Consider the following 22664-nt stretch of genomic DNA (forward strand, 5'->3'; position numbering starts at 1 on the left):
ACTGCATCCCCTCCCCCAACAGCTCCCCAGATATGGCTGAGATTCCGGAAAACAGAGTGAATGATGAGAATCCGGAAAACAGAGAGCAACCCGAGAATCCGCTGGACAGAGTGATTGCAAACAGCAGCTGCACGTTATGTAAAGCCCATTGCTTTATGATAGCAAGGTTCGTCAAACATTTCAATGAGCTCAAAGAGGACTTCCAGGCAGATAGCAGATCAAAGAGAAAGAAGTTGGAAAAACAAAAAGCAGAGATAGAAAGCCTAAAGGAAAAATGTAACCACATGGAGGAGGCAATCGCCCACATCAAATCTATCACTCAGAGTATGCAAGCTGAGACCTCAACCAGAGCAAGTGTTAAGAAAGAACCACAGATTGATGACTCTGTCAATCAGCTTTAGCAATCTGCCTAATGACTAGTAAATTTTGTCTTCTCGCAGGTATGTTTGTAAGGCTTTACAGCCGTTTTCTTTTTCAATCTGTGCTACTCAAGTTTTCTTATAAGAAGTCAGGGTCTGCGAACCCTTTTTGGACTTCTCCTTATGTACTTCTCCCTACATATGTAACAGGACTTGGCTCCTAGTAGTTTTTATAATATATAAGTACCCGATCATGTTAAAAGAAAAAGAAAAAGAAAACTTCTTCGTGCTCACAAACTTTGTCAATGCATCTACAACATTCTTCAGAGTGTCCACCTTTACCAACAAAACCTTTTTATTTTCAACCATATCCCTCACAAAGTGATATTGAACATCAATGTGCTTTTTCTTTGAATGATAGGCAGGGTTTTTTGCCAAGAAAATTACATTCTGGCTGTTACAATCTATCCTTATATCTCGCTGTATGGACCCCACACTTGAACACAATCTTTGCAACCAAACTGGTGCCTTGCTTGCATGAGTGGCTGCCATGTATTCAACCTCTGTAGTTGAAAGTGCCACTGCAAACTATTTCTTGCTCATCCAAGTGATTGCTCGTCCAAATAGGTTAAACACATATCCACTTGTAGATCTTCTTTGATTCAAATCTCCAGCCCAGTCTGCACCAACAAAGCTATGTATGTCCAAAACTTTATCCTATCCTAGTCTTTCTTGATAACACAAACGATAATCACTAGTGCCACGCAAATACCTGAAAACCCGCTTCATTGTTGTCCAATGCTCCTTCCTTGGTTTTGACGTAAATCTACTCAATACTCCCACTGCATGTGCATTGTTTGGTTTGGTACGAACCATTGCATACATTAGGCTACCAACTGCACTCACATATGGAACACGAGACCTGTCTTCTTCCTCTTCCTGTGTCTTGGGACACTGTTCAACAGATAACTTTACACCTACAAGAATAGGAACTTTCATTGGTTTGCTAACCTGCATGTTAAACCTCTGCAATATTGCCTCAACATACTTCCTTTGGTTTAACCATAACTTCCTCTTTCCTCGATCTTGTTTAATTTCCATGCCCAAAATATAGTTTGCAGCTCCAAGATCCTTCATGTCAAATTTAGAGGACAATTGGGTATTCAAATCCTGGAAAATTTCTTTGTCATTTCCAATCAACAACATATGAACTACTTACAAGACCAAATAAATAACACGATTACCAATTAATTTAAAATATACTCAATGATTTGCTTTGCTCTTGTGAAGCCAAGTCCCCGTATATATGTATCAAATTTTTGATACCACATCCTTGGTGACTGATTTAACCCATATAGAGACTTTTTAAACTTGCATACTAGTTCTTTCTTACCCTTCGCTGTGAAGCCTTCTAGTTGCTTCATGTAGATCTCTTCTTCCAGATTACCGTGAAGAAATGTTGTCCTCACATCCATCTGTTCCACCTCAAAATCAAAAGAAGCAACAACAGATAAAAGTAATCTAATAGAAGCTAACTTGGCAATAGGAGAAACAATATCACCAAAATCAATTCCTAGCACTTGGGAATAACCTTTTGCTACTAACTGAGCTTTATATTTCTCCACCTTGCCTTCCGCATTCATATTTTTCTTAAACACCCAGCTGCCAACCGGTTTCCTTCCAGCTGACAACTCCACCAGATCGAAAGTGTCATTTTTGTCCAAACATGCCATTTCATCAACCATGGCCTCCTTCCAGATTGTTCCATCCTTTGAATCCACTGCCTCCCTGACAGTTCTGGATCATCAACAATGAGAGATAAAGCAAAATTTGGATAGAAAGCATATAGACTATACCTCTCTAGCTGCCTTCTTTCTCGAACTGATCTCCTCAAAACTGGAGTGTGTGGCTCTTCCTCTTCTGATTCTTGTTTAGTTGTAGAGTTTGATTCTTCCTAATTCAACATAAACTCTATCTTCTTAGGTTCCTTTGGTAGGACTTCATGTTAAATAACATCTTTCACCTCTCTAAACACCACATCTCGGCTGTACACAACCTTTCTTATTTTTGGGTTCCAAAGCTTATAACCTTTTAAACCATCCTCATACCCAATAAAGATGCACCTTTCAGATTTACTATCCTATTTGGTTCTTTCTCGTTTGCAACGTGTACATATGCATCACAATCAAATACCTTGAGATGTGTGAGAGAGGATTTCTTACCAATCCATACCTCATGTGGAATCTTATCCTCCAATGCCGATGAAGGTGATTTGTTAAACAGGTAACATACAATATCTAGTGCCTCTGCCCAGCATTCGTGTCCTAACTCGACACCACTGAGCATACTTCTTGCCTTTTCCATCAATGTCTTGTTCGTTCTTTCTGCAACTCCATCCTGTTGAGGTGTGTATGGAATAGTCTTTTGCTGTGCTATACCACACTTCTTATAGAACTTTTCAAATTCCTTCTTGTAAAACTCTCCACCATTATTTGTCCTCAACACCTTAATCTTTTTTCTGTCTGATTTTCTATTAGAGCTTTAAATTCTTTAAATCTGTCAAAGACTTAAGATTTCTTCCTAAGAAAATATATCTATTTATTCCTCAAGAAGTCATCTATAAATGAGACATAGAACACAAACTTCCCCAGTGATAGAACTGACACAGGTCTAAACACATCATTGTGCACATGTTCTAATATCCCTTTCGCCCTCTTAGCACCAGAGGGGAAACTCACCCGATTCTGCTTCCCATATACACAATGTTCACATAAATCGAAATGCAGAGAGCAATTAGACATACCTTCTACCATACAATTACCATGCAGTATTCGAAGGCCCTTCTCTCCAATATGTGCAAGTTTTTGATGCCACAACATAGTCTTTTCTCTAGAGACCACTAGATATTATGCTCCACTTTCAGGAACCACAAAATTGCTACACCCATCAATAACAGTGCTACCCAGAAGTTTGTATAGAGTTCCAATCTGAACTCCCTGCATCAATATCAGTGCTCCTCGAACCATCTTGCGGGTATCTTTCTCGAACACTATATTTCCGCCTACATCATCCATCTTGCTTACAGAAATCAGATTTTTAACCAATGTAGGAATATGCAGAACACCAGGAATTGTTTTAATCCTTCCACCTTGCAACTTCAGCTTGACTATTCTGCTTCCTATGATTTTGGCCTTCCTGTCATCTCCTAGGAAGACATTACGACCATCATATTTCTCGTACTTGTAAAACCACTCCCTATGGGGAGTGAAGTGAAAGGATGCACTTGAGTTAATCAACCATGTCTCATGATCTACATGTGTATTTGAAGAAAAAGCCAAGTACACATCCCCACCTCAGATCCCTTTCCCTTTTCAGGAGCTTTAGATCTACTGTCTTTTTTGTAATGCCCTTCCTTTCTGCATTTGCAGCATACCTTTACAAATTTTTCTGGAGATTTAGATCTCTCACTTAAGGACTTATTTTTGTTTCTGTTTTGGGAACGTCCTCTCACAAACAAGGCATCTCCATATTTTTCCTTCTCATCTCCTCTGATAATAAGGATGAGACTATTTCATCAAACTTCAAGGTAGTTGTATTGCTACTTGTTGCAACAACCAGACTATCCCACGAGTCTGGTGGAGAACACAACATACTGATGCACTTATCTTCATTTGAAATTTTAATATCAACAGATAGTAACTGACTTACAATAATATTGAAGGTGTTTAGATGCTTTGTCACTACGTCTCCATCCTTCATCCTTAGGTTACCATTATACAACTTTTTTCGCAGGAAAAATTTGTTCACTAGAGACTTAGATTGATACAAAGTCCTTAACCTGTCCCACAAAACCGTCGCTGTAGCCTCCCTTGATACATTCAACAACATTGAATTTGAGAGACACAATCGTATTGTGCTCTTCGCCTTCCGATCTAACATTCCCAGTCTTCTTTCGACATCCCTGTTGGTGTCGTACCTGGATCTACAACGATCCACTGATCTCTATCCACCAACAAATCCTCCATCTTGAGCTTCCACAACTTAAAACTCTATCCATTGAATTTCTCGATCTCTATCTTTCTACTGTTTGCCATCTTTTTTCACCACAAGAATCAATCTCACAAATCTCCCACTGTAATAGGGTCTACCATATGCCCGAGCAAAACGTCTTAGCAACAAAGGCATCCCTTTGAAGCTGAAACTACTCTGATACCAAATGAAGGTTTTAACCCTATACAAAAATTACTTGCAATCGAATTCTTAAACTAGAAAAATATACAATGGCGAGAACATAAAACAGATATACACAGAGATTTTTCTTTGGATCCTAAATCCAAGAATACCAGATTGATTTTTCATTATATTCCTTTCATGTTACAATACATATATATACATGCTGAAACATTCATAAACCTCAATCCACTAACCCTGGATTAGAACATAACAATAATTCCCTTGACTCGATCTACAAATACCATGGGCAAAAACCACCGTGCCTAAAAACCATGCGCGGAAACCATGGGTAGGTCCACTCGCCATCTTTGGGTTTGCCCAACTATTATTGGGTTTGCATTACTTGGGGCATTACTTAGAACCCCATAACGCGTGGAAAGAATATAACACTCACCCAACAAAACTAAACTTGAGATCAATGGTTGAGATTCATCTAATTCTTTAATGCAAATCACTTTTGCATTTCATTAGATTAACTCCCTTTTTTTGATACAAGGAAGTTATTATAATTTGCTAAGGTTAAAGGTCCTTTGGATTTCTTCCACACATCTAGACACTTAGACTTGTGTGAAAGTGCTTGTTCAATGCTACTGCCTCATCTCCCTCTGGTATTTTGGGATGAAAGCTCCCTCAAAGATGTTGGGAACACACTAGAGCCAAATCAAAATTTATGCTCTTGCATGTGAACATGTGTGGAGGTGGACTGGAACACTTAGAGGCGTCACAAATCAATATGGATGGATAGAGACAACGACAAGCCCTAGATTATGAGCAACTTCCTTTAAGTGCAATGCTTGTCATGTTTATGAGAATTTTTTTCAAAACTGTCCAAAAATTCAAGAGGAACAACACCCTTTAAAACAATCGTCAAATAAAAATTGAGTCCAAGTTGCATTGTAGGTATAGAAATTCTCAATGCAAGGGGCTAGAGCAATCGAGGTCATCCTAGAGGTGCACTTGGCTCTCGGTTGAGATGGGAGCATGCCTTGGCACTTTGGGGCCTGACAACATGAGACTAATGAGAAATCCTTCTTGAACTTCTTTGCGAACTCATCTAGCTGAACCTTTGCTAATGCTGATGTTTGTTGTGACTTGCCCTCTTTATTCTTCTCCGAACTTTGTGATGCTTGGTGCCCATTCTTGTGGCAAATGAAACACTTTAGCTTGCTCAAGTCTTTCTTCTTCAACATTCGAGAGGTTGACTCCTTGTTATTGTTGGATGGCGTGTGCTAAACATTGAAATTGGCCTCCCTCTCGGAGTGTCAACTCTAATTCCATGTTAATTTTACTAATCCCAGCTATTGGCAATTTATTACCAAGCGATCATTTGGTGTAAATTTATTAACTATAGATCTACTAAATAAAACCACTGTTGAGATTCTTAAAAGGTAAATAAAATATAAAACAACAAAAGCAAAATTGACCAATCTCATACACATTCACATGGAAAATTATGCCCTCCAAATCTGCTATCTAGTAACGTTAGTCTTACAACATACAAGGGGTTCCATCCTTCGAAAATTAAATGTCCATTGAGGAAAATTACATACAAGAAAAGCCTGAATTTTGCAGCTGATAAGAACCCTCAAAACCTACCCCTTGATCTTGCTGGCTATTGGATCCTTCTCCCTTTCTGTGCCTTGTTCTCTTCCTTTCGAATCTGCACACTTGGATGAATGTCCTTCTTCGCCCAATCATTGAGATCCTCACTATCTCACTATCTTGTGCTCACTTGATGTGTCTTTTCCCTTAGCCTAGCCTTCATTTTATAAGTTTGAGTTATTGACTGAATTCACAACCTAATCTCCGAAGTGATTGATGGTGGAAATTAGATCTCAACTTCACTTGAGATTTATGGTTGAGATTCATATAATTCTCTAATGCAAATCAATGTTGCATTTCATTAGATTAACCCACTTTTTTTGAAAGAAGGAGATTATTATAATTTGCTAAGGTTAAAGGTCCTTTCGATTGCTTCCATATGTTTACACACTTAGACATGTGTGAAAGTACCTGTTCGATGCTACTGCCTCATCTCCCTCGGATATTTGGGATGAAAGCTCCTTCATAGATGTTGGGAACACACTAGGTCAATTTATTGATCAAGCAAAGCCAAATCAAAATCTATGCTCTTGCACGTGAATATGTGTGGAGGTGGATTGGGACTCTCAGATGCGTCACAAATCAATATGGATGGATAGAGACAACAACAAGCCCTAGATTATGAGCAACTTCTTTTTAAGTGCAATGCTTGTCATGTTTATGAGAAATTTGCCAAAACTGTCTAAAAATTGAAGAGGAACAACCCCCTTCAAAACAATCGTCAGATAAAAAATGGGTTCTAGTTGCATTGCAGGTGTAGAAATTCTCAATGCAAGGGGCCAAAGCTATGTTGTAGGAAACACCACGGTAAGGGTTGTCTCAGTACCTGAAACAGGATGAAACATCGAAATGGCCTGAAATGCCGTCGACCATCACGAATGGCGTTTTGTGATTTCGAAACTCCCTCTGGGATGGTTGACGACATTTCAGGGCCACTTTTGCTGCTACGGGTTGTGTTTCAAGCGGAAAAAAACGATTTTGTTTTCTAGGCATCTCAAGGGCCAAGAAGGACATGGGTCCTTTCTATCACCAAAAAGCACTAGCTTAAAACTTTTTATGTAGCACTTAACAAAATTTAATTAAAAAATTAGAAATAGAATTCTCTAGAAACCCTATCAACCTCTTCTTTTCTTTAAAAAGGCACTTCAGTCACTCATTTCTCACACTTTCTTCTGCAAGAGGAGCTTCCTATAACAACAAGAATTTTATTTATGTTTTGGAGCATAGGCAGTAAGGGGAAGGGCACGAGCAACGACTGTTTGGGTGAGTGTTTCATTTTCTAATTTTGCAACATTCATGGCTTCTCAAAGTTGTGTTTCTAGTGCCCCAAAATCTACTCAAGCAACTGGGGAGCAAGAATATTATCCTTTATGGAAGTATGTTACCAAAGTGAGGTAGATGGGTTTTGGTGGTACATGGGAATGGAAGTGCAATTTATGCAAAAATTAGAAGACCTTCAAGGGCTCTTACACAAGAGTGAAGGCTCACATTTTGCATGAAGAGATAAAGGTTATGTGATGTGTGTGCACATACTGGAAATCTAGAGGTGAGGGCTAAATTCAAGAGAAAGCGATGATGCACAAAGGTTGAAGGATCAGAGAAGCAAAATCGACGTGGGCAATCCTCACATGAGTGATAGTATTGAGCCAAGGATTGTTCAGGAAGCAAGAAATAGGAGGGCGTTAACAGTAGAAAAATAGTTATCCAAGCCATCAAATCTAATTAAAGACAACAAATAGTTGAAAATGCTTGATAATCAAGGGAGAGAAGAAGTTGACTCAAGAGTGGTAAGGGCCATCTTTGCTTGTGGCATCCCTTTTAATGTGGTTCGATCCTCATATTGGCAGGTTTTGGTGAGAGCGATTAAAATAATGCCTCAAGGTTTCAAGAGGCCAAACTATGAAAAAGTCATAGCAATTTTGTTGAAGAAAAAGAGACAACTTCTTGATGATATTCAAAAGCCAATTTGTAATTGATGGGGTAGTATAGGGCTTTCCATTATCTCAGATGATTGGATTGATACAAGACGCATGCCTTTGATTAATGTCGTTGCATCATCACCAAAAGGAGACATGTTCATTAGAGAAAAATATTGTTCGGGTGAGGTAAAGGATAGTAAGTTCATAGCTGAAATTTTAATTTCTGCTATTGAGCAAGTAGGGCTAGAAAGTGTGGTGCAAGTTATCATAGATAATGCACTTGTTTGCAAAGTTGCATGCTTAATTGTTGAGAGTCAATGCAATCACATATTTTGGATACCTTGGATTGTCCACAATTTGAATATGATTTTAGATGAGATTGAGACAAAAACATAGTGGATTAAGGAGGTCATAGGGTAGGCTAGGGAGATTATAAAATTCATTACCAACCACCATCAACCACCACCAATCTCAAGCAATGTATCGAGAATGCTCCAAATTGGAGTTGCTAAGACAAGGTATGCCTCAAACTTCATCATATTATGTTGCCTTGTTGAAGTTAAAACTGCATTAATGAGTATGGTGGTAATTTCAAGTTGGGCTGAGTGAAGACAAGAAAATTCAAAGAAGGGTAGTATGGTAAGGAGGGTGTTGATTGATGAAGATTGGTGGAGCAAGATTGATTTCTTGCTCAAGTTCACATTACATGCATTTGATCTTCTTCGAGATGCAGACAGAAAGAAACCTTTCCTAGGAGAGGTTTATGATGGCACGGATACCATGGTTGAAAAAACCATGGGACATTATTACACTAGAGGCTCCTACTGTTCCTTTTGTGGATTTTGATTTTACTGAACAAGTGAGGTCCATCATTGTTACGAGGTGGAATGGCTTCAACACTCAATTGCACACTTTGGCACGTGCTCTGAATCCAAAATTTTATGATGAAGAATTCATTGTTGGAAGCAATGGGAAGAGGAAGGCCCCACATAAGGACAAGGAGGTGGCCAATGTAGCGAAGAAAGCCTTTCAAATGTTGTTTCCAAGTTCTTTACAAACTGATGTAAGAGAGAAATTTTCCTGTTTTACTGCTAGATTAGAGGATTTTGTAGCCATATCAACTTTGGAAGAGAGGACGATGGACTCAGTTAAGTGATGGACTTGTCATGGGGCAAATGGTGTTTATTTGCAAAGTCTTGCCACTCGTATTCTATCACAAGTGGCAAGCTCTTCATCAACAGAATGGAATTGGAGCACCTACAGTTTCATTCATAGTGTGAAGCGCAAATGGTTGGCATCACAGAATGCAAAGGACCTTGTATATGTGCATTCAAACCTATGCTTTGTGTCTTGGAGGGTGAAGAATATACAAGTGGACCTCATAAAGATTGGGATGTGGAAGCATAATGTCCAGACTTAGAGCTCTCTCTTTCGGCTTTTGATATTAGTGCCAGTGGTGATGCAAGTGCAAGTGCAAGTGAAAGTATTAGTAGAGTTGCCTCTTCTGCTGAACAAGCATCCTGTTCTATCTTTGTTGATGAGGATGAAGAAATTTATTAGTAATGATATGTTAATGTAGCCAGAAATTGTCTTTAGCTCATGTTTTATTTCAGTTTTAGCACATACAACCTCATGTATAAATGCTGATTTTGGAGCCTTCAATGTAAAGCTGCATCTATAAAGGCTAATTTTGAATTTCGCATCATTGGTTTTTCTTCTAAAATGTCATTTATATGTCTCATTCTTTTTTTCCTTGCAAGATAATGTGTTATTAACTCATATATATAATATATATAAATGACATTTTGGTCAATGTTTCCATTTTCTGGCGGTCACATTTCCGGCCCTACCTTTTTCGGAAACTTCTAGACGTTTTGGTGTTTTGTGCGACTTAGGGCCAGAGCAATTGAGGTCATCCCAAGAGGGATTGTCCAAAATGGTGAATAACAGATTTGAAGTTTTTGGAAAATTGGAAAATTTGGAGAAGAAAATTGGAAGGTAAGAGTAATCACTAAAAGGTTTCAACTCTAGATCAGATCATCCTGAAAAGGGTACAGATCCATGTAAGGCCCATGTGGATCCAAAGTTCAATGATTCAATGGGAATAGAAGGGGAGGAAGTAGAGGATGGAGAGGAGGAAGAGGAAGAAGTAGAGGAATTGAAGGAGGAAGTGGAGGATGCAGAGAAGGAAGAGGAGGAAACAGAAAAGGAAGAGAAAGAAGTAGTGGAGAAAGAGCAAGGAAAGGGTGTAGAGTCGACCCTCTCACTGTTCCAGTGGTGCATCCACATATTTTTGAAATGGTTGCAGATCCATCCAAGGTCCATGTGGATCCAAAGTTCAATGTCCCAATGGGAGTAGAAGAGGAGGAAGTAGAGGATGAAGAGGAGGAAGAGGAAGAAGCAGAGGAATGGGAGGAGGAAGTGGATGATGCAGAAAAAGAAGAGGAGGAAATAGAAAAGGAAAAGAAGTAGTGGAGAAAGAGCAAGGAAAGCATGTAGAGTTGGCCCTTTCACTGTCCCAGTGCTGCATCCTCATCTGTCTGTGACATCTGAACCTCTTTTGTTTACCGGAGTCCTGAGGGAAGCCCCTTATCCATCCCCTACCTTCACGGGGGGGAAGGAAATCAATCAGGGATTGGAGAGAAAATGAGGCAGCACATGGAATATTTACTTGGGCCAGCGGTTAACCCTGGTTTCTCCCCTGTTTAAGTGGGGGGTAGTAGTCCACAATTGATAATTGTGTATTGTTTCTGCATTCTTTTATGCAAGCAATTTGTAAGAATTCATCCTCCTCAAGAATCCAAAAGGAAAAATTTCTGTAGGAAATCTTGCCTGCTTCTCTCCTCCCAGCCTTTTGATGGGAAGAGAAAAAAACTGCAAGTTGTAATCTCCCTTTTAATTTTTGTGTTATCAAGCTGTTACATTTGATTTTTTGGGTGGATTCTATGGAAATACTCACTATTTGGTTGTACTGGAAGCATATTGGAATATTAAGGAAGTCCTCCTTGATTCTTGAACTTCTTGATTAGGTTTGGCTTTTCATCTATGACAAGCCTTGCTCTTCATCTATTTGGGGTTGCTTTTGCACTCTCACTATGTGTTTACACTGGGTGTACTTCTGAGCCCTGTTGATCTACTATTGTGGTCTTTTGTTGGACATTGGTAAAATTATTTTCTCTTTTAATTCTCTTATACAAGTGTAAGCATGTATGACTAGGTTATTTCTTATTTCAAAGTTGTCTCTTTGAGTGTTTGGAATATGTTTATTGCCGTGGATGTAAAAGCATTGGGTTCAAGTAATGATGGCATCATTTATTTTTGTTTAGTTTTATTAAGTGAAGATAGAGTTCACTCTCTTATACTGATATTAGCATCATCTTCTTGTGATGAAAGGTACCTTTGGGATGCGTAACACCCTTTGCCTTGTTCAACGAGTCTGCACGGTATTCTTCTTACTGTTCTTGGGGATTCTTTAACTTGATATTTCCTTATATTCCTTTCCTCTTGATGCTATGTAAAGCAATTTAATATAAATAGATCTAGTTGATAAAGGTGTCTTAAATTTGCAGGATTGTTACATTGGTATGTTTTTTTCCTTCAGAAAATAATTCGTTGTTTTATACCCAATGGTAAAATTGCATTCATGCTTTGACAAATAAGAGACATGATTATTTGATAGTCTTGTGAGCGGTCATCCTTGAAACGTAGCATATCAATTTGGTTGCATCCTCAGACGTCCATTCTCCATAGCCATGTCATTTAGATTCTGATGCTTTGCTTGGGAACTGTGGATTTTATGCTATGGATGCATTTCTATCTAAATTAAATACATAAAGAGAAAATAGGACAAGCTCCTTAGGATCTAGAGTTTAGGAAGTGTGTCTTAAAAAGCTTCTAGGCAGTCCAGTTTTTAATTGTATCCCAGTTTACCTAATTCTATTCTTCACATCTAATATATTGTGCAAGCTACTTATCTTTGCATGAAGAAAAGACAGTGAAAGTACTTTGGAAATCAGTTTACTGTTGCAACAATCTGTTTGGTGCTACATGTCTTTCTTGGGCCTTATTCCGGCTACGTAGCTTCTGATATTGAAATGCTTTTCTTCTGCATGAAGGTCAGTTGCACTGCTTCTGGACCATGGTTTCAAAAAAGAAAAGCGTGTCTTCTTCCATCCGTTATCAAATGATATGACTATTTGTAAGTTTTTAAATGTATGCACTTCTTGAGATAGCAATGTTTGTGAAATATATCCATATCACTGTAAGTCATTCTTTGTTTTCTATTGAGCATGGAGGCCTTTGGAAATGTTTGACAACATTTATATATCTAGCAAGGAATATTCTAGTACAGAGGAATCCAGGCTACCTACTTGAATCAATTTTTAGCACTCATTTGTTTAATGTAAGATCTTGTAGATAAATGTTATTTTAGCTTTTTTGTTAAGAATCAAGATAGATCTCTCCTTTATATTAAGGTTTTTGTTTTGGCTAAAGATGAAGAGGATGAAAGGTACCACCCCACCACTGCATGTAAATACAGAAGCATAAAAGAATCATACCTGATTGGGGCTTGAATCTGTTTACTTCCTTGAGAGCCCTTGTCCAAAGTTATCTTTTGTTCAGTGGAGGGAAAGCTTCATCTCCAAAGGATGTTTTTTTACTTTAGCCTTGGAATCTCAACTTATGTCATGGCAAACCATGTACACAAAAGCTAGCTTTTAATAGTCTATGTACTGAACCTATCGAAAGCCATTAATGTCTAGTATAAATTTACTAAGCAATTCTTTGGTTAAATCTAATAGAAACCCCTATCTTCCTTTCTTTTGTCTGAAGAAACCTGCCTATGGAATCACCAATCTACTTTAATGGAATCTGCTTTTAATCATAATGGTCATATTGTATTTTATAATGTTAGAGTTAGTCTTATCATTTATGTTATCTACTTAAAATATAATCGTAAAGTCAATGCATAGTTTGTAATGAGCAGAAATCAATAAATTAACTGTCTAAACTTTAAATAGGTAGTTTATGGGTGGTCATTATTCCTCTTCATGAACATGCATTTTACAGACATCAATTTTTTATGCAGCGAATATATGTATTTATTGTGTGCATATGCTGCATTTTTTATATTGTATAGGAGCGAGAGATCTCGAGACCATGACCATCAAGCCTTTATTGTTGCACCTTCTGACATTTATGATGTGAAAGTCAGATTTTATTTTGATAAGGTTGAATGTCCATGACTAATAGTCTCGATGCACATATAGTTCAGCTCCAATTTTAAATACTTGCATACGAGAATAAAGGATGAGCAGACAAGATGATGGGAATTTGCAAGAAAAAGTGAAATTAAAATTTGTATTAATGTTCACTAAATACCAAAATAGGTCAAAGGGACAAGTGACTACAACCTACAATAATAGTTGAATCTAAATAGTGGGTGCAAAAAGCCCCCCTACAATGAATATGAAATGGCAAATGTGTGAGAACAATGTGAAACAAATTAAAATAAGCATGGGCATACAAGTAGGTTATTCCAAGAAGAAAATCCTACAAATGGACTATTAGTTTGTAATGAAAGCGTGGCGGTATGTCCACAACCAAGTACCTAGTTCCTCCTTGTTGGAAAATCTGGAGACTTGTAGATTAGAACTTATTTTCCTTATTATGATAGTTACTTGTGATGTTAGCTGGTTCTTTATTACTTCTTTAGTTCTATTCATCTAGCAATTACCAAAAACTATGAAGATCACAAAGAGACAGAGTACACAAGATATAGGGTCCAAACCAGGGCAAAACCCCTCCAAGGGGAAAACTCAAAAAATGCTTCTCTTCTTCTTTAGAATCTACTTACAAAAGAGACTTCCAAAACCCAAAGACCACTACCAACAAACCCACCAAGCCCCAAGCCAACCCCCAACAAGATCTTCCTTGAAACAACTTCCAGAACTTCGATACTGCTTTGCTGCTACTGCAACTTCGACCCTTGCAACAAAATTTCAGCCGTGCAATTTCGGCCCCCTGCAACTGCTACAAAATTTTGTCCTCTTGCAACTGGCAGCTTCACAAACCCTGGCGAGACAAGAGAAGAACTTCTTTGACAAAAAATCGACTTTTGCTCTTCTTTTTTCCTCCCAACTACTCTTCTTCTCCTTTGCTATTGCTTGCTTGTGTTGTGTCCATATGAGGTTGAGATCCCTTGTATTTATAGCCTTTCCTCAGGGTCGAATGACCCTCCTTTAGGTCGACTTGATCTTGTTCTTGGGCCGACTTGGTCTTGGGCTTATCCATGGCTTTTTCTTGATAAAATAAATATTTTTCTTCATTACAATGAGTTCAAATGAAACTATAACACATGACCAATATTATTCTTTATCCTAGAAATACCTAAAAAGACTTAGAAGACCTAAAAACATGAAGAACATGCTTTGGACTCAAACTTGTATGAAATCGATACTCCAAAAATAATATATATATATATATATATTTTGTTTTTTCTTTCTTTCTTTATAAGGAATATACAGTGTCATGGCTACAATTACATCATAATGAAGACCAAACATAGTTACAATTTTCAACACTCCCTCTTAACTAGGGAGGTATTCATGGTACAAGGAATCCCAATCTTGAAGCATTGTCATAAAAGAGTCAAATTGATAAGCCATCTCTGTCAAGCATCTTTTTATCATAATCATCATTGTCCCTAAAGGCCTTAACTAGACAAGCTCATCTTTAATTATAAGCATTATGTTGGGAGGATTTATGTGAGCTGCCACACTACCTCTCAATGCACATACCCAATATAGATATGCCCTTTTAGGACTATTCTTATCTTGGATTCCCAAACATGGATCCTCAAAGAATATTAGTCCTCTTCGACTGCACTCATCTTGGATGCCCTACCTCATCCTCAAAGAGCATCGGTCAACGACTTCTTTCCTTGGATTTCTACCATCCATAAGAAGTTTCAATCTAGATGCTTATCCAATGTTTCAAACTCCATTCTTTCTTTATGGACTTCACTAAGACTTATGACTTTTAGTCCTAGTCTAGTGCCTGACCCATAAAGACAAGAACTATCCAATATCACTCCCTCTTAATCAGGGAAGAGATATCCACCAAACCAAGCTTACCTCTCAGGTATTCAAGTTTCTTGTTTGGCAATGCTTTAGTCAGTATGTTTGTTACTTGTTCATCTGTAGGTAGATAGTGCAGCGCCACGATCCCATCTCGTACCAAGCTTCTAATGTAGTGTTACTTTTTGTTTACATGCTTCGTCTTCGTATGAAACACCAGGTCTTCCGTCAATCTTATGTAACTTTGATTATCACAATGTATCCACGTAGGGCTAAGCGGTCCTTCAAACAAGGTTGATAGTAACTTCCTGTGCCAAATTGTTTTCCGATAGACCTCGCTTGCAACAACATATTCAACTTCAGCACTACTCAAAGCAATCGTATTCTGTTATTTGCTCATCCACGAGACCATGGAAGATCCTAGGCTGAAGCATCCACCTGTTGTGCCTTTTTCGTCTGTCCCATTGCCACCCCAATCTGAATTTGTATGTCCCATGAGTTGGACTTCATTACTAGTGTACTGGAGGCAATGATATATAGTTACACGTAAATACCTTAGGATATGCTTGGCTGCAATCCAATGATCATGTTTTGGCTCCATTTAAAACTGGCTTAGAACATTTACTGCAAAACAAATGTCCAATCCAGTATTTACTAGGTATATCAAGGACCCAATCAATTGTCTGTAGCAAGTAGGATCCACCGGACTAGATTATGAACTCCTCAAATTCTTTTAACTGGTAATCATAAGAGTCATCATGGGCTTGTACCCCATTATGCCATACTTTTGAAGCATCTTGATCACCTATTTACCTTGACCAAGATATATCTCTCCCTGCTTTTGCCACACCTCTAGTCCCAAATAATAATGCATGATCCCAAGATCCTTCATATCGAATTTTGTTGCTAACTGTGTCTTGCATTCCTGATCCGATGCTCTACACCTGTAACTAGCAGATCATCCACATACAAGAGTATGATAATTGGTTCATCCTTGACCACCTTGATGTATAGGTTAGGATCTGCAGTACTCTTGGTAAAATCAAGTCTCAATATATATGCATCCATCCTTGCACACCAGGTCCTAGGTGCTTGCTTTAAGCCACATAGAGCTTTCTTCAATCTGTAGACATGCGTCTCCCTCTGGTTTTTTCAAATCCTTGAGGCTGTTCAATATAAACCTCCTAATCAATGGTCCCATTTAGGAAAACTGTCTTGAAATCCGTTTGATGGATGTTCCATCCCATAATAGTAACAAATGAAACAAGCGATCTTATTGTTGTATACCTAGTTGTGGGAGCAAAGGTTTCCACATAATCAAGTCATTCCTTTTGCGAGAATCCTCTTGCTACAAACCTTGCTTTGTATTTGTTTATGCTCCCATTTGCAATGTGCTTTATCTTGTAAATCCACTTTGAAGTGATTGTAGACTTGTTACTTGGCCTAGGGATAATTTCCTAGACATCAATCTTCATTATGGACTGGTATTCTTCCTGCGTAGCATTCCTCCATTCTTGATGTTTAGTTGCATTTTCATAGGAGGAAGGTTCCATTTCATTGAGCCTTGTCATGTATGCAACATATCCATAATAACTCTTCGGTCTCTTACTTTCCCGAGATGTCCCTGATGCTTTGTGTCCTTCTGCATCTGAAGTAGTTTTTAGCCAAACAGGTCTCTTTTGATTTTCTAGAACAATTACTTGCTGTATAGGCTCACACGGTGTTAAAATTGGCAACTAGGGCCAAACTCCATGTGGGTCATCTTATTTATGGCAGATGATATTTTTCTTGGATCCCTCTCATCGAGAGGTGTAGGGTTGATCTAAAGATCATCTGATTCCGATAAGTATTCATGGAGTTATGAATTTATTTGTGTTAATAGACAATTCGTCAAGGTCGGCCAACAACCAAATAAACCCCACATGTGCTCAATGTTTTAGTATAAAAGGACATGACTTGAGAGTTATTTTACACACGCTTCACTCTTGATTTCTCTCCACTTGTTTTGGGTTTTAGTGGAAGAGAAATCTAAGAGAGGAAGCCCTAAACACAGAAGGTAAGGAGCCCTAGACGCAGTCAAGAAGGAGGGCTACACGTTGGCCTATACGCTAGTCTTTACAAGCCCTAGACACAATCAAGAAGGAAGCCTACATGCTATCTCATACGTAGGCCTATGATGCCCTACACGCAGGCCTATGATGCCCTAGCCGCAGGCCATTTCAGGTGACCACATTGTTGGAAGAAGGGCCGAGGATTTATGCTATAGGAGGCTGAGTTCTAGGGCCGAGAAGGCAAGCAACTAGGTTGTGTAAAGGAGGAATATAACGCTGTATGGAGAGGCTTAAACGTAGTCCTAATGCTGCTATCCTAGAATACCCTAAACACAGTCATTTACAACCATACACTATTCTAAATGAGGTCTGTTCACACTTGCAAGGAGGCCGAGTTTGGAAAGGAGAATTACGGATTGTTTGAGGGCAGCAAGAGGTAAGGTAAGACTGTTTCGAAAGGCTGTTAGTGTGCAGCAGAGGTCTGTGGTAGGCCGCAGGCCTAGCCACTCCAAAACAGGCCAACGTGGAAGTGTTAGGGGCTGCCATATGCCCAGAACAACAACATGAGGAGGCAACAATCTACCTTGACTAGGCCGCAGTTCATTAAGGTTGTTCAAGGTATGTGTTGGGCATGATTGTTGGGTTGCTGTAGGTTACAATGGGACAACAACAAGCACGGTGCTGCAAACATAATGGGACAACATTGTAAAGCATTGCTACAATGGGACAACAACAACAGCATAGCAAGCAAGGTGCAATGGGACATCATGGCACAATGGACAACAAGGCACAATGGGATAGCATGGCAAGCAAGGTGCAGCAAGCACATGGGGGCAAGCATGGTGCTATAAGCACACGGGACAACAATATGGCAACATGGTTCAGCATGCCACATGGGACAACAATGTGGCAACATGGTGCAGCAATGGCACATAGGACAACAATGGTACATGATGCAGTACAATGATGGGTACAGTCATGATTAGTGAAGCATGGTCAGATGCAACATAGTGATGATGGGTGCAACATGGTGATGGAGTCACTTGGGATAATTAGTTGAAGCAACATGTCTTCAACTGAGTTCAACTACCTCATGCATCATCTAATTAGAGATGATCTATGCTCTTATTTAGATAAGTCAAAGTGTTGACTTCTGTTGTAAATGCACTCTTTCTCTCTCTCTACTGAACTATTGAAGAACATATAAGAAGAATTGATCAAGGGTTTCCCCACATTGGGGTTTGTCCCTGGCTAGCGCCAGATCTTGTGTTCTCTTGTCTTGGCTTGTCTTCTGCCATTAATGTTTATGTTCTATCTGCAATTTACTATAATGATGATGTGATTGTTAATCTGGAAAAGATATTGAGCTAACTGTGAAAATTGAAATAAATTGCTCTAAGCATAGAACATACCTAAACTTAACATGGTACCAGAGGTGAAGTGAAGACAAAGCCCAAGCAAGAGTGAAAGAGCAATCACTGAAGACAATTGGGAAAGGACAAAAGGATAAATGGATTCCTCATCCCTCGTCAAAATCACCAAGGATGAAATCGGAGTAGAGAACATTATCAAAATGGCGCAGCGGAAGCTTTTGATGGCCTACATAAAGATCACTTCAATGGGAAGTTCAGATCTAAGGGTGGAAGGAAAGGCAGATGCCTTGTTTGTAATAAATTCGGCCATTATGCGAAGGAGTGTCCAATTGGTAGGGACACATCACTTGATGATGATAACAATCATTCCAGGGACATCTTCAATGATCGGGGGAATGAAGGTAATGCAGGTCATCAAGGAAACGACCAACTCTTCAAAGAAAGCAAGGAACTCCTGGTATGAAGAATCAAATGTTGTTTTTGATAAGATAAAGAAGCGTTATCTTGTATTTGCCCTCTCCTTCAGAATCTTTGGGAATCTGGCTTATTGATTGTAGTGCTTCAAGGCACTTCATCAGATAGAAGGGTGCTCTCTCTAATTTGAAAGAGATGGAAACAATAGTGGGATTATACTTGGAGTCAATGCCACCTATACCAGAAAGGGTGTAGGGAATGTTACTTCTCAATTGAATGAGGGTAGCTCGATTTATTTACAGAATCTCTTTTATGTACTCGATCGCAAGAAGAACCTGGTGTCCATTTCGACAATGGAAGTCAAAGGTTACAGGGTGGCATTCATCGATGGAAAGGTACGTGTTTGAAAATAGAATTTTCAAAGATGCTTTTATCCTTGAGTTTAGGGTTGGCAGTTTGTATCAAGTTGCAGGATGGTCCATTGGGGACCATGTTAGTGGTCGCATCTCATCTATAGCACCAGAGGTCTACTTGTTATGGGGCCCTACCCGATGTGTGAGTTAGATGGTGACTCGGATGCCTGAATTCAAGAAGAGCATGAAGGTACATGTCTGAGATGTACCGAAGGAAAATCTTAGAAGGAGACCATTCCCTCATGTAGCAGGTCCACAGGCTTGGAACAACCCAAGGGGTTTGAGATTCATGATTGGGAATCTCATGTATGCAGGTGGAAGAAAGCCCTCTATGACTTAACACCCCAGGCGTAGTATGAGAGGATTGATAGTTGTCTGATGAAGCTGAGATTCACTAGGAGTGAAGCCGATCCAAACCATTGCTTGAAGGTTGTGGATGATAGACCTCTCATATCGACACCTTCTGAGGACGTCCTCTTTTTGATAGGTGCAAACCCTCTCATTTGTAGAAGTAATAGGGAGTTGGATTTCAGATTTGGAATGGTGAACTGCAAACCGCGACTACCTCAATGGAGCTTAACTTTCAGAAGTTATGTGGTAGTGATGTTGGACCAGATTGGGAAATGCCTTTGAGTTTCTTAAACTCATTTGCATTGATGTTCTTGGTGAACTTCCATCCGGATATATGTTTTGCAGTTAGCATGTTGGGCTCATATTTGGTTGAGCCTCACTAGATTGGTGCCAAGAATCTTCTGAGATATCTTCGGGGCACAATCTCTCATGGATTGAGATACACTGTCAGAACTGTGAAGTTGCATGATTATTCGAATGCTGACTGGGTAGGCAGTGTGGAGGATCATAAGAAGCACTTCTGAGTGTTGGTTATCTTTTGGTTCTGCTTCGATATCCTGGATGAGCAGGAAGGAGTCGGTTGCTATAAGCACCGCTGAGACCGAATACATAGCTACGAGTATGACCTTGTGTGAAGTTGCCTGGTTGCGGAAGCTCTTCAGCGAGCTGTTTGTACACATGATTGTTACCATCGTGATCTTCTGTGTCAACCAGAGGGGGATTCGATTATTGAGGAATCTCGTATTCTATGATTTCTCCAGCATATAGACATCAGATACTACCTTATCTGGGATATGGTACATCGATGAGCAAGAAGGCTCCATCGCATTGAGACTGATGTACAGGTCGTAGACATTTTGTCAAAGCCTCGGGGAAAGGTCAAATTTGTGACTTTCTTGAATGATAGTCGTTGAGAGACCCTCTTATGAGGGTCCTGCATGATGCATGCATTGAGCTCTGGGAGCTCCGGGGGGCTTGGGGTATTTCTTGGAGCAACAAACGACCATAGGGCGATTCACCCTCCCCTAATGGTGCGTTGTGTACAGGGTGAATAGTTCAACCTTCCCCTGTGATACCCCGTGGCGACTTATGGACAAGATGAGTGGTTCACTTGTCGAGGCATCCTACCCATGCAGTTTGGGACTCATGGGAAGTACATCTCATCTGACCAATGAGTAGGGAAATGGGGTTGGGGACCATAGTAGTACTATCGATCGACGCATCGTTGTATCTACCATACTTCCTATTCTAGGATGACCTCCATTGATTTGGGATCAATGAAACTGACTTTGGGTCAGTAAGAGTGATATGACTCACTCTCTTGGAACTAATTTGGTATCGGTAAGAGTGGTATGACACACTCTTCATATGGAACTGTCTTTGGGTCACTACTGAATGGTATGAGATATTCCCGATTGATTCTTCTTCTTCATGGTTTAGCAGAGGAGAGCAGAGCTCAGCAGAGGAGAGCAGAGCTCAGCAGAGCAGAGCCGAGCAATGCAAGGCATAGTTGGCAGAGATAGTACAGTCTGGCTGATGGATCAGCGGATGGAGTTCTCCCTAGTTGAGAGGGAGTGTTAAAATTGGCAACTAGGGCCAAACTCCATGTGGGTCATATCTTATTTATGGCAACTGATATTTTTCTTGGATCCCTCTCATCAGGAGGTGTAGGATTGATCTAAAGATCATCTGATTCCGATAAGTATTCATGGAGTTATGAATTTATTTGTGTTAATAGACAGTTCGTCAAGGTTGGTTAGCAACCAAATAAACCCCACATGTGCTCAACGTTTTAGTATAAAAGGACATGACTTGAGAGTCATTTTACACACACACACTCTTGATTTCTCTCCACTTGTTCTGGGTTTTAGTGGAAGAGAAATCTAAGAGAAGAAGCCCTAAACGCAGAAGGTAAGGAGCCCTAGACGCAGTCAAGAAGGAGGGCTACACGCTGCCCTATATGTTGGTCTCTACAAGCCCTAGACGCAGTCAAGAAGGAAGCCTACACGCTGCCTCATACACAAGCCTATGATGCCCTAGCCGTAGGCCATTTCAGGTGACCAAATTGCTGGAAGAAGGGCTGAGGATTTCTGCTATAGGAGGCTGAGTTTGTAGGGCTGAGAAGGCAAGCAACTAGGTTGTGTAAAGGAGGAACATAACAATGTATGGAGAGGCCTAAACGCAAGCCTAATGTTTCTGTCCTAGAATACCCTAAACGAAGTCATTTACAACCATACACTATTCTAAATGAGGTTTGTTCACACTTGAAAGGAGGTTGAGTTTGGAAAGGAGAATTACAGATTGTTTGAGGGCAATAAGAGGTAAAGTAAGACTGTTTTAGAAGTTTTTAGTGTGCAAGATAGGTCTGTGGTAGGCCGCAGGCCTAGCCACTCCAACACAGGCCAATGTGGAAGTGTTAGGGGCTGCCATATGAACCAGAACAACAACATGAGGAGGAAACAATCTACCTTGACTAGACTGTAGTTCATTAAGGTTGTTCAAGGTATGTGTTGGGCATGATTGTTGGGTGCTGTAGGTTACAATGGGACCCAAACAAGAACACGTGCTAGCAAACACAATGGGACAACATTGTAAAGCAATGCTACAATGGGACAGAACAACCAACATGGCAAGCAAGGTGCAATGGGACAACATGACAAGCAAGGTGCAACAAGCACATGGGTAAGCATGGTGCTGCAAGCACATGGGACAAACATGGCAAGCAAAGTGCAACAAGGCACATGGGGCAAGCATGGTGCAGTGAGCACATGGGACAACAATATGGCAACCTGGTTCAACATGCCACATGGGACAAACAGTGTGGCCACATTGTGCCAACAATGGCACATAGGACAACAATGGCACATAGG

The 22664-nt window shown here is 39.8% G+C and overlaps 1 protein-coding gene across 1 annotated transcript in view; it reads left to right on the forward strand.

Moving 5' to 3' along the window:
- Positions 1 to 22664, forward strand: part of LOC149236633 (YbaK/aminoacyl-tRNA synthetase-associated domain-containing protein) — a 65153-nt gene that overhangs the window by 21333 nt on the left and 21156 nt on the right. Inside the window, exons 6-7 of the mRNA XM_089368986.1 lie at positions 11507 to 11556; positions 12229 to 12311. Of these exons, the coding sequence (XP_089225112.1) occupies positions 11507 to 11556; positions 12229 to 12311 (133 nt within the window). The remainder of the gene's footprint in view (positions 1 to 11506; positions 11557 to 12228; positions 12312 to 22664) is intronic.

Source organism: Pinus tabuliformis, chromosome 8, assembly GCF_031772625.1.
Source record: "Pinus tabuliformis cultivar Carrire ecotype Pingquan chromosome 8, CPIR1, whole genome shotgun sequence".
Lineage (NCBI taxonomy): Eukaryota > Viridiplantae > Streptophyta > Pinopsida > Pinales > Pinaceae > Pinus > Pinus tabuliformis.